The sequence below is a fragment of the Ranitomeya variabilis genome, chromosome 7 (assembly GCF_051348905.1).
Source record: "Ranitomeya variabilis isolate aRanVar5 chromosome 7, aRanVar5.hap1, whole genome shotgun sequence".
In the NCBI taxonomy this organism is placed as follows: Eukaryota; Metazoa; Chordata; class Amphibia; order Anura; family Dendrobatidae; genus Ranitomeya; species Ranitomeya variabilis.
The window spans coordinates 188924682-188942473 of NC_135238.1; the positions used below are offsets into that span (position 1 = coordinate 188924682).

A 17792-nucleotide genomic window follows, 5' to 3' on the forward strand; every position below is an offset into this window, starting at 1 on the left:
AAGCCATAAAACTGTGACAAAATTGAATTTTCTTTTCAAATTGCACCCCATTTTGCTTTTTTTCTGCTTTCCACTTGAACCTAATATTAAGTGCAGCCATTAGAACTTACAAATTGTCCTGCAAAAAGATAAGCTGGTCATAAAACTATATGAATATATAAAGCTATGGCTGCGAGAATGGCGGGAGTGGAAAGCGATAAACCAAAAATATAAACTTTTGTTATTTTCCCCTTTTTTTCTCAAACTTCCTTTGTCCCTTTTTTGCTTCTTAAACGGGCTGCTTCACATTAATAAATGATATTGACTGTGTACAGAAAGTAAATCTATGGCACTTACTAGTATTTTGTAATTGTCCACATTGCCTCCTTTGTTGGGTTGACTCATCTTTCTATTGCAGTATACACTTCTCATTTCCATGGTTACAGACTACCCTGCAATACAGCAACAGTTGCATTAGGCTGCTTTCACACTAGCGTCGGTACAGGGTCGTCGCACTGCGTCGGCCCGACGTACCGACGCATACTGTGAAAAAAATGCCCGACGTGGCAGCGGAAGCAGTCTTACGACGCTTCCGCTGGCCCATTGCAAGGTCCGGGGAGGAGGGCACGGCGTTTCGGCCGCGCATGCGCGGTTGGAAATGGCGGACTAGATGCACAAAAAAATGTTACATGTAACATTTTTTTGTTGCGGCGGTCCCCAAAACACGACGCAACCGTCGCACGACGGTTGCGACGTGTGGCAATACGTCGCAATTAGTGTTGAGCGATACCTTCCGATATCGGAAAGTATCAGTATCGGATTGGATCGGCCGATAATCAAAAAATATCGGATATCGCCGATACCGATACCCGATACCAATGCAAGTCAATGGGACCAAAATATCGGAATTAAAATAAACCCTTTCTTTCCTTGTAGGTTCATTCTACATGAAGGAAAACAGCTAAGAATAATGTAGGATGTATTGGGGGAGGTGGCGGAGACATTAAAGGCACAGAGGTTTAGCCCAATCAAATAGAATAGCAGGAATTTTAAAAAAAATTTAAGACGTTCGGAGTTACAAACATATTGACCATGTTAAGATTTTTTTTAATTTGTCAGATATTGATCTTTCACTACTTCCATGCCCTTCACCTTCTTTTTTACTTCTCCCACACTTTCTTCTTCATCATCCTCAGCAGCATCTTTGACATCAACTTCTTCTTCACCTTATTCATCTTCTTCTTCATCTTCTACCTATTATTTTTTTTGTTACATTCTTCATATTCTTTTTATTAAACTATTATTCTTCTTCATATTCTACTTCTTCATCATATTCTTATTTGTGACAGGCATTCCTGTAGTTGTTGTCTATAAAAGTTTGAAGATTACACCTTCCGTTCTGCCTGTCACAAAAGAGTTACATTTGTCCGCGTTCAGTTAGGCCTGCAGCATCAGGCTTTATCCAGGGGCACCACGAGGAGGAACGGACTCACCCCCATACACTGCTTAGTCTTCTTCTGCTTATAATTTAGATAATATCTTTTGCTCTGATGTTTAGTCTTATGCTTAATGTTCTTCTGCTCTTTGTTCTGCAGCGTCTTGTTCTTCTGCTTCTCGGTCTTCCGTGTCGTCGTCTCCAGGGTCGTCGTTGTCATCGGGGTGGTCTTCAGGGTCGTCGTCTCCAGGGTCGTCATCTCAGGGGTTGTTGTCTCTGGTGTCGTTGTCATCTTAGGGGTGGTCTTCAGGGTCGTCCGTCGTCTTTAGGGTCTTAAACTTGGAAATGTAGCAGAAGGTACATGAAGGCTGAGAAAATGCCGAGAACCAGCTGATGGAACTGGAACCCGGATGGCTACCCAAAGGTCCAAGAGCCAATGGAACTACCGAGGACCAGCTGACGTTACTGGAACCCGGTTAGTAAGCAGGATGTACCCGTGCCAGAAAGCACTACCAAGGACCACCTGACGTTGGTGGAACTCGGATACCCAGAAGGAGGCACCTAAGCCAAAGGCTCTGCCTGGAACCAGCTGACAGTACTGGAACCAGGATGGGGGCCTATTCAAGATTGTCATCCTACAGCCCCTAGCGGTGTTGGAGCCCAGGGTCAGCAGGAGGAGCAGAGTGCAGGCCGAAGCCTGCACTGGAGGCACTTTAATATCTGATGGAGTGTCAGCGTGGCGGTCGCAGGACACATTGTCGGTTACACAGCAGGGGAGCAGCTGACGTTACTGAACTCCACTAACACAGGAGCAATTGTTTTTCTCAGCACTTCCAGGCAGCAACTAGCGGTGTTGGAGCCCAGGGTCAGCAGGAGGAGCAGAGTATAGGCTGAGGCCTAATTGGAGCAAATTGAAAGTGAACCTTTAAACCCCCAGGCGTTAGTAACTAGAAGAGCCAGCTTGTGCAACAGTAATGCTGCACAAGGAAAAGGTTGCTCTTTTAATTATGCTCCTTGCACACGCTGAACGAAACACTTTTAAAATTGTGCCACTCATACCGTGAAACCGTCATGGAGGCGGGACTTTCCTTCTTAATGACACGCAGCACAGCTGTTAAAAATACCCCCTTGGCGCTGGGCGCAGCCTCCTGAGCGCTGCTTTTTTGTGTACCGGAGTCTGCGCTGTTATGTTATCCCTTGGCCATGCGCTGTTAGCGCTGCCTGTCTTCTGACATCATTTGATGTCAGCCTGTGCGGTCGCGCTGCCCATGAATCCCAGCCCCGCAGTGTCTTGTGATTTATTCACACTGTGGGGCTGGGATTCATGGCCTTGCGCAGTAAATATGTTCGCCTCTCACTCACGTCCTTTCGCCTGCTTTAGACTGTGCGGCGGTAGCTGATCCCTAATCACATGCCACGGCCGTGAAGCCGCACAGTCTGAAGAAGGCGGAAGGAGATGAGTGAGAGGCGAATATATGCACCGCGCGTCACGGCAGTGGCCCAGTCTGAAGAAGGCGGAGGGAGATGAGTGAGAGCCTGAGGTGAAGATATGCACTGCGCATGCCCATGGATCCCAGGCCCGCAGTATGATTAAATCAGAAGAGACTGCGAGGAGGGATCTCGGGCAGCGCGGCCTCACAGGCCCAGTCTGCCTGACACCAAATGATGTCAGAAGACGGGCAGCGCAGACTGCGCATGGCCAAGGTTGAACAAAACAGCACAGGCTACTAGACAGATTCAAACACCGCTAAGGAGGTGGCGCACGGCGCCAAGGGGGTAGGGATGACGGCTGGGAAAGTCCCGTTACGAAGGAAAGTCCCACCTCCGGGACAGTTTTACGGCATCAGGGGACACATTGTATAAGTGTTAAGTTCAGCATGAGCAAGGAGCAAAACTAAAATAGCTACCTGTACCTTGTGCAGCATTACTGCTGCACAAGGTGGCTCTTTCAGTAACAAACGCTTGGGGGGGGACAGGTTCCCTTAAATTTCAGTTGTTGTGTCAGCGTGGCGGTTGCAGGACACATTGCCGCATACACAGCTGGGGATCAGCTGACGTTACTAAAACCCAATAACACTGGGTCATGTGTTTTGACTGTGCAGAGGACTGTGCTCTCGCATCCGATGCAATATGCCAGTGTGACGTCGGCCTTAGGTCATTAGCAGAACAGAGGGAACAGGTAGGGTGATAGACAGACATACATTTTTTAATTTTATAAGATATTACTTTACAATATGTTATTAAAAGTAATTAATATTTGTGGCTTGAGGTGGAATGCTTTTGTGTAACACAGCAAAAAAATATATTGGATAGATCTGAAACTGCATGCAAACAATATTTTCAACTCAATTTTATTTTCCACGCGTATTTTTACTCTTTATAACACTCATTGTGTTGTAAGACACACATAGTGCAGTACCTCATGCCACTGGGCGCATTCAGGATGTATACATCGAGAAGTCAGGAAGAAAATAAGGAGGGAGGAAGCTTGCGCACTACACTGCCAAAACATGAACCAAAAATATCAGTCATGTGACCCTATGGGACATCCTGCACCTGCAAGGGAGATATCAAGACCGTCATATGACATGACGGTCCTGATAAATGTTCCCCCAACAGTGTATTATGAAATGTACGGAGACAAGAGGCTGGCCTACATTACAATTAACAGGAGAAAACTGTGATGAGTTATGAAAAAGGTGGAAAGGGTATGCAAAGATTTTAAAAGAAATAGCAAATCTAGGTTTATACATATTTGTACAACAGTAACAATAAACTTTACCTTGATTTTTTCCAGCACACAGCAGCACTCCCTGCCATTATCGGCCTAACCGACCGCTGCGCTCTGCAAAATGACTTTCGACTAACCTCTGCACTAATCCGTACCTCCCACTCCCGACTCCAAGACTTCTCCCGTGCTGCGCCAATCCTCTGGAATGCTCTACCCCAAGATATTAGGACCAGCCACAACTTGCATAGTTTTAAGCGCTCGCTCAAAACAAATTTGTTCAGAGCGGCCTGTCACGTTCCCTAATCAAACTCATTTTATGTTTGTGTGTGTGTGTAGCCCATTCACTATCTCCATCTACCCCCCACCCCCTGAAGATGGCTGGACCATCATTGTAAATAAGCTTCTGTACGTTGTATCTCCCCACCTCATTGTAGATTGTAAGCTCTCACGAGCAGGGTCGTCTTATTGTGCTTTATTACTGTATTGTTAACGTTGTTACCTATGACTGCTGTGTTTGAAACTGTTAAACTGTAAAGCTCTGCGGAATATGTTGGCGCTATATAAATAAAGATTATTATTATTATTATTATTATTATTATTGGCAGTGGAAGTTGTTAAAAAAGGGTTTTAATTGCTTGATGGACACCTAATTTTTAACTTGGAGCATGTACATTAGGGTCCTGTTTTGCACATGTACTGAATGGTAGAACACTTGGTCCTTGAGCATAAGATCAAAAAGAAAATCTTTTCTTGCAGCTGTGGGGTGACCCTTCGCATTCGTCTATTGGGCTCTAAACACCCCAGTCTGACACTGGGGAGACATGCTGCTACATCATTGGTAGAGAATGGAAAACTCCTTGTATCATTAGGCCGGTTTCACACGTCAGTGGCTCCGGTACGTGTGGTGACAGCTTTCTCACGTACCGGAGACACTGACTCACGTAGACACATTAAAATCAATGTGTCTCTGCACATGTCAGTGTGTTTTCACGGACCGTGTGTCCGTTTGAAAAACACGGAGACATGTCAGTGTTCGTGGGAGCGCACGTATCACACATCATTAAAGTCAATGGGTCCGTGTAAAACACGTACCGCACACGGATGCTGTCCGTATGCCATCTGTGTGTCCCTATGGGAGGTGGAGCCGCATATTCATCACTGTAATGAGCAGCACTATGTGACCGCTCATACAGGACAAGCTGCGGCGCTGAGAGGACGCATCGAGGGAGCTGGGTGAGTATTTTATTTCCAGCGGGCGGGCGCACAGTAGGTGGGAGGGGGTTGGTTACAGGGTACTTTATTTTGACCGGAAAAAAAAAATAAAAAAACAATGATTTTTCATTCTTTCTCTCCAGCGAACGCTGCTGGAGAGAAGAAATGAATAGCGGCTTCAGCACCCAAAGCAGGGGACAGCGCTTACTGTAGCGCTGTCTCCTGCACGGTTCGTGTGGTACCCAGTTGGCACACGGGCGGCACACGGCTGCCGCACGTGTGCCACACTGATGTGCCACGTGAGCTCACGGACACACGGACACCTCCGGTACCGATTTTTCCAGTGCCGGAATTATCTGGACGTGTGAGACTGGCCTTAGTGAGATAGAAGTCATGGGACAAGCCAAGTTAGAACAGAAACCAATAGAAGCACTAAACTGTTCTTGAAAAGAAGTAAAATGATTCTGTTTTCATCAGTACTTCAGAGAAGATGCCGATCATCGCAACTGCTTATGAAATAACAGAAAGGTATATAGTGAATTCACTTAGCTTGACTACACAATTTTGGAAAAGTGCTTGAGAAATCATGGATGGAGATATAATGGTACTGCAAAAACACTTGGACAAGTTGAATCAAGGTATATCGTACAGAGAGAAATGATGCTCCGCAGATCTGTGAGATGGCACTGAAGACATGCACTTCCCCTGCAGAATCAGATCGTGTAGGACACTCCCATAGTTCCTGTTTTTGCTGCCCAGAAGGACCACGCCTCGCAGACTGTGGACAGTGGATTAGTGAGACCCCTAGTGGTCATGAATTTGCAACCAGTTCTTGGGTGGATGCAAAGAAAACAATTGTATAAAGTCATTTGAGCATTAGACCCTTTCCTATGACTTTAAGTAAATGTACAGTCACTTGGAATTAGATATATAGTAAATCAGTGGCTCCCACCCAATTTCTTTGGCCATGTGATGTAAATACACAGCATGTCTGAAACTATTTGCTAACAAGGCAGGGGGATAAGAATGTCAGATATTAACCCCTTCGCGACATCCGCCGTACTAGTACTGCGCTGCCGGCACTGCATTTGTGCCAGCCGCAGTACTAGTACGGCGGACCGATCACCGCGGTCTCACGCTGAGCGCCGCGGTGATCGGGTGCGGGTGTCAGCTGTATATGACAGCTGACACCCCGCAGCAATGCCCACGATCGGCGCTATCGCCGATCACGGGCATTTAACCCCTCTGATGCCGCTTTCAATAGTGACAGCGGCATAGAGGGGGATCGCGCAGGGACGGGGGCTCCCTGCGCTCTCCCACCGGAGCAACGCGATGAGATCGCGCTGCTCCGGTGACCTGGAAGGAGTCCCCGGATCCAAGATGGCTGCGGGACTCCTTCCGGGTCATTTACTGACCTGGCTTGCCGGCGCCTGCAAGAGCTGCTGAGAGCAGGCGCCGGCAAGCCTCTGCCCTTGTCTGTGAGATCGGTGATCTGACAGAGTGCTGTGCACACTGTCAGATCACCGATCTGTGATGTCCCCCCCTGGGGCAAAGTAAAAAAAAAAAAAAGTCCACATGTGTAAAAAAAAAATAAAAAAAAAAATCCTAAATAAAGAAAAAAAAAAAAAAATATTCCCATAAATACATTTCTTTATCTAAATTTTTTAAAAAAATCACATAATAAAAGTACACATATTTAGTATCGCCGCGTCCGTAACGACCCCACCTATAAAACTATATCACTAGTTAACCCCTTCAGTGAACACCGTAAAAAAAAAAAAAAGGCAAAAAACGCTTTATTCTCATACCGCCAAACAAAAAGTGAAATAACACGCGATCAAAAAGACGTATATAAATAACCATGGTACCGCTGAAAACGTCATCTTGTCTTGCAAAAAAAAAGCTGCCATACAGCATCATCAGCAGAAAAATAAAAAAGTTATAGCTCTCAGAATAAAGCGATGCAAAAACAATTATTTTTTTATATAAAATAGTTTTTATTGTGTAAAAGCGCCAAAACATAAAAAAATTACATAAATGAGGTATCGCTGTAATCGTACTGACATGAAGAATAAAGCTGCTTTATCAATTTTACCACACGTGGAATGGTATAAACGCCCCCCCTAAAAGAATTTCAGGAATTGCTGGTTTTTGTTCATTCCGCCTCCCAAAAATCGTAATAAAAAGCGATCAAAAAATGTCATGTGCCCGAAAATGGTACCAATAAAAACGTCAACTCGTCCCACAAAAAACAAGACCTCACATGACTCTGTGGACCAAAATATGGAAAAATTATAGCTCTCAAAATGTGGTGATGCAAAAATTATTTTTTGCAATAAAAAGCGTCTTTTAGTGTGTGATGGCTGCCAACCATAAAAATCCGCCAAAAAAACGCTATAAAAGTAAATCAAACCCCCCTTCATCACCCCCTTAGTTAGGGAAAAATAATAAAATTTTAAAAAATGTATGTATTTCCATTTTCCCATTAGGATTAGGGTTAGGGCTAGGGTTAGGGCTAGAGTTAGGGCCAGGGTTAGGGTTGGGGTTAGGGCTAGGGTTAGGGCTGGGGTTAAGGTCGGGGTTAGGGCTAGGGTTAGGGCTGTGGTTAGGGTTTCAGTTATGATTGGGGGTTTCCACTGTTTAGGCACATCAGGGGGCTTTCCATACGCGACATGGTGTCCGATCTCAATTCCAGCCAATTCTGCTTTGAAAAACTAAAACAGTGCTCCTTCCCTTCCGAGTTCTCCTGTGCGCCCAAACAGTGGTCCCCCCGAACATATGGGGTATCAACGTTCTCAGGACAAGTTGGACAACAACTTTTGTGGTCCAATTTCTCCTGATGCCCTTGGGAAAATAAAAACGTGAAAAATCATTTTCGTGAAAAAAAAAATATTTTTTATTTTCACGGCTCTGCGTTATAAACTGTAGTGAAACACTTGTTGGTTCAAAGTTCTCACAAAACATCTAGATAAGTTCCTTGGGGGGTCTAGTTTCCAATATGGGGTCACTTGTGGGGGGTTTCTACTGTTTAGGTACATCAGGGACTCTGCAAATGCAACATGACGCCTGCAGACCAATCCATCTAAGTCTACATTTCAAACAGCGCTCCTTCCCTTTCGAGCTCTGCCGTGCGCCCAAACAGTGGTCCCTGTTGTGAATTCCGCTCTTGGGCTCCCTCCGGTGGTTATAAGTAGCATTTTTGTGAGTTCTGCTCTTGGGCTCCCTCCTGTGGTTTTGAGTGGTATGGCTGCTTCTTGGATTTAGCATCAGCAGCTGTTTTCACTGATCGTCTTTCTGGCTCTGCTATATTAGTCTGGCCTTTTCCCTAATTCAATGCCAGTTGTCAATTGTTGAGCTTGGAGTCATGGCTCTCTGAGGATTTCCCTGTCACTCTGACCATTTCAGCAAAGCTAAGTCCTTGCTTGTCTTTTTGCAGTTCACTTGTTGTGGACTTTGTTGTTTTGCACTTTCTATGTTTTGCTCATTTGTCCAGCTTATCAGTATGTATCTAGTCAGCTAAGCTGGAAGCTCTGGGCAGCAGAGTTTGCCCTCCACACCTTTAGTCAGGTGTGGAGATTTTTGCATTTCTCTGCGGTGGACTTTTTCTAGTTTTTATTACTGACCGCACAGTGTTCTGTCCTGTACTAATTCTTTCTAGCTAGTAGTGGCCTCCTTTGCTAAATCTTGTTTCATACTACGTATGTCATTTCCTTCTCCTCTCACAGTCATTATTTGTGGGGGGCTGTCCTATCCTTTGGGGATTTTCTCTGAGGCAAGATAGCTTTCCTGCTTCTACCTTTAGGGGTAGCTAGTTCTCCGGCTGTGACGAGGTGTCCAGGGAGTGACAGGAACATCCCACGGATACTGCTAGTGTCTGTGTTAAGATCAGGAACTGCGGTCGGTATAGTTACCACCTGCTCAGAGCTAGTCGCATGTCGCTCCTTAATCACCAGACCATAACAGGTCCCCCCCCATATATGGGGTATCAGCGTACTCAGCTCAAATTGGACAACAACTTTTGTGGTCCAATTTCTCCTGTTTCCCTTGGGAAAAAAAAATGTGGGGGCTAAAATATCATTTTCGTGGAAAAAAAATATTTTTTATTTTCACGGCTCCGCGTTATAAACTGTAGTGAAACACTTGTTGGTTCAAAGTTCTCACAACACATCTAGATAAGTTCCTTGGGGGGTCTAGTTTCCAATATGGGGTCACTTGTGGGGGGGTTCTACTGTTTAGGTACATCAGGGACTCTGCAAATGCAACATGATGCCTGCAGACCAATCCATCTAAATCTGCATTTCAAACGGCGGTCCTTATCTTCCGAGCTCTGCCGTGCGCCCAAACAGTGGTTTCCCCCCATGTATGGGGTATTAGCGTACTCAGGACAAATTGCACAATAACTTTTGTGGTCCAATTTCTCCTGTTACCCTTGGGGAAAAAAAATTGCGGGCTAAAACATCATTTTGTGGAAAGAAAAAATGATTTTTTAATTTTCACGGCGCTACATTCTAAACTTTAGTGAAACAATTGGGGGTTAAAAGGGCTCACCACACATCTAGATAAGATCCTTAGGGGGTCTTCTTTCCAAAATGGGGTCACTTGTGGGGGGTTTCTACTGTTTAGGCACGTCAGGGGCTCTCCAAACGCGACATGGGTTCCGATCTCAATTCCAGCCAATTTTGCATTGAAAAGTCAAATGGCGCTCCTTCCCTTCCGAGCTCTGCCATGTGCCCAAACATTGGTTTACCCCAACATGTGGGGTATCGGCGTACTCAGGACAAATTGTACAACGACTTTTGTGGTCCAATTTCTCCTGTTACCCTTGGTAAGATAAAACAAATTGGATCTGAAGTAAAAATTTTGTAAAAAAAAAGTTTAATGTTCAATTTTTTTTAAACATTCCAAAAATTCCTGTGAAGCACCTGAAGGGTTAATAAACTTTTTGAATGTGGTTTTGAGTGCCTTGAGGGGTGCAGTTTTTAGAATGGTGTCACTTTTGGGCATTTTCTGTCATATAGACCCCTCAAAGTCACTTCAAGTGTGAGGTGGTCCCTAAAAAAAATGGTTTTGCAAATTTTTTGTTGCAAAAATGAAAAATCGCTGGTCAACTTTTAACCCTTATAACTCCCTAACAAAAAAAAATTATGTTTCCAAAATTGTGCTGATGTAAAGCAGACATGTGGGAAATGTTGTTTATTAACTATATTATGTGATATATCTCTCTAATTTGAGGGCAGAAAAATGAAAAATTTGAAAATTGCTAAATTTTCATAATTTTCGACAAATTTCTGTTTTTTTCACAATTAAATGCAAGTCATATCGAAGAAGTTTTACCACTATCACAAAATACAATATGTCACGAGAAAACAATGTCAGAATCACCAGGATCCGTTGAAGCGTTTCAGAGTTATGACCTCATAAAGTGACAGTGGTCAGAATTGTAAAAATTGGCTCTGTCACTTAGGTGAAAACAGGCTTCGAGGTGAAGGGGTTAATTTAACCAAAATCAGGGAAAAAAAAAAAAATATCAGACTTGATAAAGGCTCACTAGTGACACCTCTAGCACAACATTTTACCATTATGGTCGTCCCGAAACAGGAGGATATAAATTGGTAGTAAAATTCTGATGACAGATTACCTTTAAGAAAACACTTGTCGGTGTTTTGTTTTGGTTTGTTTTTTGGGGGGCGTGGGGTATGGTTGTGCACAAGAAGATCAAAAATGATAAAATTGCTAAAAAAAAGTAAATTCCGGCTGTGATTAAGTCAGCACAGCTGTATGTATGGGGCTACAGACAGGTCATGGTGCCCGAGCTCACCCGTCCTTTGCTGCAAGCATCAGTACTGGGCATGTTATGTCAGCATCAGACCCATACAATGAGGCAATGGAAGAAGGGGCCCTGGTTTGAGGGTTCATGTTTTCTTATATCTTATGTGGACTGCCGGGCTCAAGCGTCACTTACTAGGGATGGTGCAGGATGCACTATGGTAAGAAGACAGGCCGGCAGAGTGATGTGCAACATTCAGCTGGGAAACCTCAGATCCCAGCAATGATATGATGTGGATGTGACAGGTACCATCAAACTAAACATTATACAGCAAAAGTAAGTAGCCCCCTTTGCAGTGATGGAATTTCCTAATAGTAGTGGCCTCTTTCAGCAGGATAATGCCCGTACCACGCTGCAAAAACTTCATGTCACGTTGTGACGTCTTCAGTAAGGAAGGGGGGGCCTAAAACTGTCCCTGTAACTGGGACCCTAACTTTCCCTGTCCCGGAGGTACTCTTGAAGGTAGAAGTCTCCAACCTTACTATGCTCCTGTTAAACTCTGTTCTGTCTCCTCCTCCACTCTGGGACAGAAATGTAAGGTAAACAGGACACAAAGACCAAACAGGGATAACAGTTAGGCTAGGTTCAGATTGCGTTAGTGCAATCCGTTTAGCGCTAGCGGATTGCGCTAACGCAATGTCTTTTTCGGGGCCGCGTTTAGGGGTCGCGTTAACGTCCCCGCTCTCGCAGATCCCCGATCTGCGAGAGCGGGGAACGGACCTCTGGCGCGCCGCGAACGCTGCAAGCAGCGTCTGAGGCGCGCTACAAAAGACCGGCACATCGCTAGCGCGTGCCGAAAATGACACGCGCTAGCAATGCGCTTTAACATTGCCGGCAATGGGAGCGCTAACGGACGCGGTGCACGGCGTTAATTTCGCCGTGCAACGCTGTCCGTTAGCGCTCTCCCATTAACGCAATGGGAACCTAGCCTAAGCAACAGAAATACAAACACTCACCAAAGGTAAAGAGGCATATAGGGAAGAATAGGAATGTACCAACCAAATGGGAATAGGACAATGAGGAAAGCATACACCCAAAAACAGCATGCAACAATCTCCAGCAGCAACAACGATCTACAACTCAGCACAGAGTCTCCAAGGAGCTAGGAAGGAAAGATTTCACTGGCAATGCAGAGAAGGTCTGGCCAGGTTTAACAGGGAGAGGCAATGACCAGATCAGAAGCAGCTGAAAATGGAGCTTGCAAGTTTCTGACCAACATAGAAAAAGTTGTTAACCTCTTCAGCACCAAATTAATTTAACATGGGACACAAATACACAGGCTAAATGGAAGATCTGCGATTCACAATACGTAGTGATCTTCTAACCCTAAATCTCCCAGGAGGACTTGACAGGTACATGACAAAAGTTCAAAGTGATGACTTGGGCTCCAAACTTCCCGGATGTCAATCAGATTGGGTGTTTGGGACGTGCAGGAAAAAACGAGTCTGATCCATGGAGCCCGAACCTCACAACTTTAAGGGTAGGGGTAGTTGACATCAGATTAGCCACCTGCTGGAACACGTGCCCCGATCTCCAGATGTGACGTCACCTGCTCCGCTTGCTTCTCAATTCGACAGTGAACGGAGCAGAACGAACCCAATCTGCTGATAATATCTTGGTGCCAGATGCCAGCCATGTTTTTCTTACGTTATACAGCTATGTTTATTGACCTTTCGCCAAAAATCATGTTGTGCAAGTACTGCTCCTTTGTAAGAGAACACACATATATGAATGAATAAAAAATATACTTTATTTACAGGGTGGCACAAAACATTTCACAGTTCACTAGCAAAAATCTTCTTCCGGAGGTAGTTAATCCACGTTTCCTTTGTTCCAAGGTCCATTGAATTCCATTCAAAACTAGGGATCTGTAATAGAGAACTAACATGTAACTGCGGGAAGTCATCTATAGAAATTGTCTCAGAGAAAATTATATATATATATATATATATATATATATATATATACAGGGCCGCCATCAGGGCATGACAGCCATGACTGGCGTATGGGGCCCGGTGAGCAGAGGGGGCCCGCATCGGGCCCCGTCTAATCTGCTCACCGGGCCCCCCCCTGCCGGCGCTGCGGGCCCCCCACCTGCCGGCGCTGCGGGCCCCCCCCTGCCGGCGCTGCGGGACACTATTGACGTGCGGGCCCGTGCCCGCACGTCAATAGTTAACAGCCGCCGGTCGCCGCCAGCCAGTCGGAGGCTGGCAGCTGACTTCAGCGGCCGCAGTGCGCAGTCGCACTTCGCCGGCGTCTGATGTCATTGTCAGCCGCCGGCGAGTGCGTCCTTCACCTGCGGCTGCGTGGAGGAAGTGAGGTTCCCCGCCGCAGGAGCATGGCAAGGTAAGAACTCGGCTTTTTTTTTTTTCAGAGCGGCGATCCCAGGGGGGTGGGGCCCGGGGCAGAACGCTGGACATGCTGGGGCAGAAAGCTGGACACGGGCAGTATGCTGGACACAGGGGCAGAGATGCTGGACACAGGGGGCAGAGATGCTGGACACAGGGGGCAGAGATGCTGGACACAGGGGGCAGAGATGCTGGACACAGGGGGCAGAGATGCTGGACACAGGGGGCAGAGATGCTGGACACAGGGGGCAGAGATGCTGGACACAGGGGGCAGAGATGCTGGACACAGGGGGCAGAGATGCTGGACACAGGGGGCAGAGATGCTGGACACAGGGGGCAGAGATGCTGGACACAGGGGGCAGAGATGCTGGAAACAGGGGCAGAGATGCTGGAAACAGGGGCAGTATGCTGGACACAGGGGCAGTATGCTGGACACAGGGGCAGAGATGCTGGACACAGGGGCAGTATGCTGGAAACAGGGGCAGAGATGCTGGAAACAGGGGCAGAGATGCTGGAAACAGGGGCAGTATGCTGGACACAGGGGCAGTATGCTGGACACAGGGGCAGAGATGCTGGACACAGGGGCAGAGATGCTGGACACAGGGGCAGAGATGCTGGACACAGGGGCAGAGATGCTGGACACAGGGGCAGAGATGCTGGACACAGGGGCAGAGATGCTGGACACAGGGGCAGAGATGCTGGACACAGGGGCAGAGATGCTGGACACAGGGGCAGAGATGCTGGACACAGGGGCAGTATGCTGGACACAGGGGCAGTATGCTGGACACAGGGGCAGAGATGCTGGACACAGGGGCAGAGATGCTGGACACAGGGGCAGAGATGCTGGACACAGGGGCAGTATGCTGGACACAGGGGCAGAGATGCTGGACACAGGGGCAGTATGCTGGACACAGGGGCAGAGATGCTGGACACAGGGGCAGTATGCTGGACACAGGGGCAGAGATGCTGGACACAGGGGCAGAATGGAGATATGGGGTATGATGAAAGACATGGGGGCATGACTGGAGACACTGGGGGCAGAATTGGAGACAGGTTGTGCAGGATCATGGGGCAGGATGGATACGATGGAGACAGATGGGGCAGGATGGGGAGATCATATGGGGCAGGATGGATACTCATGAGGACAGGATGGGAGAACATATGGCTGACGCCAGTAATGAGACACATGGGGCCAGGATGGGGAATATTATTACCATAGGGACTAATTAAGGGATATTATTACTGCAGTGATGTATTTATTTTTTGAGGACAGTGTTTTAAATGAGGGGGCGGTCCTGTTACTGTGTAGAGTGACACTATGTCGCCTCTTTTTCTTTATGTGGTGTAATGTAGAAGTTGGGAAAAATTAAGTAATGTGTTCTACAAGCAGAGCTCGAGATAACTGTTATTTCCTGCAGAAACGAGTCCTGGCTGGAAGACATGATGGCGGTCTGTGCTGGATGAAAGATGAAGGACTTCACATAGAGACGTCACTGGTGAGTCAGTGTTACCTATACACTGACACTATACACTGTATACTATATACAGAGCTCCTGTGTATAATTTCACTAGTGATCACTGTATTATCTGTACACAGACACTGCATACTAAGTAGAGATCTCCTGTGTATAATGGCACTTATGGTGATAGTGTGGTGCTTTTTTTTTATTACTGATCAGAATTGTAGTATTCAGTCACTATGTGGTGGTAATATGTGGTCTGGACATGGTGTTGCGGTATTTGTCCCTTGTATGTGATATTATTCGATCACTGTGGTGGTAATATGCGGTCTGGTCATGGTGTAGCGGTATTTGTTCTTTGTATGTGATATTATTCGATCACTGTGGTGGTAATATGTCATCTTGTCATGGTGTAGCGGTATTTGTTCTTTTTATGTGATATTATTGGTCATTTTAAAAATTGAAAAATAAATAAAAATATACCTAAATTGTTTTGCATATTTTAACAAATATTTAATAGGTTACAGCAGAGTAGTGCCCGGCCAAAAGAGTCTACCGTGTTATGGTGGCGGCTTACAAAAGCTGCCGGCTATATGTGTGATCTGGTGATGGGAACTGTTAGGGTATGTGTCCACGTTAAGTAAACGCTGCGTGTTTGACGCTGCGTGGGGCCACAGCGTCAAACACGCAGCGTCCAGATGTTCCAGCATAGTGAAGGGGATTTTAGGAAATCTCGTCTCCACTATGCGTGGTAACACGCACCCGGCGGGCCTGCGACTCCGGACATGCGGTGCTTCTTTTAAGATCGCAGCATGTCCGTGTTCCTTGCGGCAGCTGCGACGCCGCAAGCTATAACACAGGGCCCTATGTGTGGGGTGCGATGATCCCGGATGTGTGCAATGAACACATCCGGCATCATCGCGTCACAGTAGGGGGCGGGGCTTAGCACCGAGCGGGTTTGCCGCTCTGACGAAACCGCCGGCCATCCTGAAGGTGGATACGTACCCTCAATGTGTGATTGGTGAGAAGTGGAGTTTTTCCAAGAGAGAGCGGTGGGACCGTGGACAGTTCGAGGGGTGGAGAGTGGAGGCGGGGCTGGGGTGGAGCCTGGGCGGAGTCTCAAGGGGGCCCCGAAAATTTTGCCAGTATGGGGCCCCGAAATTTCTAGTGGCAGCCCTGTATATATATATATATATATAGTGCCTTGCTAAAGTATTCGGCCCCCTGGAACTTTTCAACCTTTTCCCACATATCATGCTTCAAACATGATTTGAAGCATTTGTGGGAAAAGGTTGAAAAGGGGCCTGAATACTTTCGCAAGGCACTATATATATATATATATAAAACACACAGACTGACATAGGAGAAGATACTATTATACAGACATGAGGAACCCATCATGATTAGTGTTGAGCATTCCGATACCGCAAGTATCGGGTATCGGCCGATACTTGCGGTATCGGAATTCCGATACCGGGATTCCGATACTTGCCGCGTATCGGATACCGGAATCGGAAGTTCCAAGATTCAAAATGCAGAAATTCAGCCAATGAGAATGATTCCAAGTGTGGGCACATCCTGTTTAGCATGGAGGGCATGAAACTACTGGCAAGGCTGTGATTGGCTGCTGAAATGATGTCATGATGCAGTTTAAAAGTCGCTGGCGCCATTTTGCGATCACTCTGCTGTGAATTCAGTTAGTGACAGGACGCTGTTTGCTGACTGAGGGACAGTTTAGAGATAGCGATTTGCTTCTTTGTGCTTTCCAAAGGCTAATTTAGCAACCGCTGTGTTCACCTACTATTCACCTTGCTTTTGCCTTGTAGCGCTGTTTTCACAGCGATCTGCAAGGTCTGTGTGTGTGTGTGTGTGAGTGTGTGAGTGCAGCCCACTCTCTAGTCTGAGTGCAGCCACATAGGCCATCCATAGCTGGTTGTATTCAGTTCAGGGAGGGTGGTTCATTGCCTCATACTGTTCTTTTTTTTTTTTTTTCAAGTAGTGTAGTCTGCTGCTAATTTATTCAAAAAAATCCTATTAGTGTCTTTCCACCCGTCTCCAGCTAATTTGTGGAAAAACACTACATAGGATAACGTAGAGGAGGGTTTTTGGGCCTTGCAGCGCCGTTTACGGCTGTCTGCACGGTCTCCGTGTGACTGCAGCTCGCCCTGTAGTCTGTGAGCAGCCATAGCCTGGTTGTCTCCAGCTCAGGGTTCTTCACTGCGTCATACCGCCAAATCAATTTTCATTTTGTTTTAAGTAGTGCAGGCTGCTGCACATTTTTTCCAAAAAATCCTATTAGTGTCTTTCCACCCTTCTCCAGCTAACTTGTGGAAAAACACTACATAGGATAACGTAGAGGAGGGTTTTTGGGCCTTGCAGCGCCGTTTACGTCTGTCTGCACGGTCTCCGTGTGACTGCAGCTCTATCTGTTGTCAGTTCAGCAGGCACCCGGCGGAGTTAGAAAAACACACTGAAGAGGTAGGCCAACCAACAGCGGCAGCTACCACCTCTTCAGCTCGTGTTGCCTCTTCCTCTAGCTCACACGCAGCTGGTTCGGCTTCCTCCCAGGATCGCCGTGGAAGAACCTCTGGCCCTGTTGTCCAGAGACCCGCTGTAATTCCACCCGCAGCACCACTTTCCCAGTCATCCACACACTCCCAGCCCAGTCTACAGCCATCGGTAGTACAGGCATGGGAGAAAAGGCGGCCTTTCTCGTCAAACCACCCACGAGCACAGGCTCTGACTGCAGGCATTGCCAAACTTCTGTCACTGGAAATGCTGTCATTCAGGCTGGTGGAGA

At 46.6% G+C, this 17792-nt stretch overlaps 1 protein-coding gene and 1 long non-coding RNA gene across 2 annotated transcripts in view; one reads left to right on the top strand and one right to left on the bottom strand.

Annotated features, from left to right (window-relative positions):
* Positions 1 to 13395: 13395 nt before the first annotated feature.
* Positions 13396 to 15028, top strand: LOC143785853 (uncharacterized). The gene is made up of 2 exons (XR_013218115.1): positions 13396 to 13530; positions 14951 to 15028. It is a non-coding gene; the product is annotated as an uncharacterized LOC143785853 (long non-coding RNA).
* A 1216-nt stretch (positions 15029 to 16244) lies between these two features.
* The window catches only part of LOC143786290 (FAST kinase domain-containing protein 1, mitochondrial-like), a 39842-nt gene continuing 38294 nt past the window's right edge, over positions 16245 to 17792 (bottom strand). The window contains exon 13 of the mRNA XM_077275564.1: positions 16245 to 16249. Within this exon, the coding sequence (XP_077131679.1) occupies positions 16245 to 16249 (5 nt within the window). The remainder of the gene's footprint in view (positions 16250 to 17792) is intronic.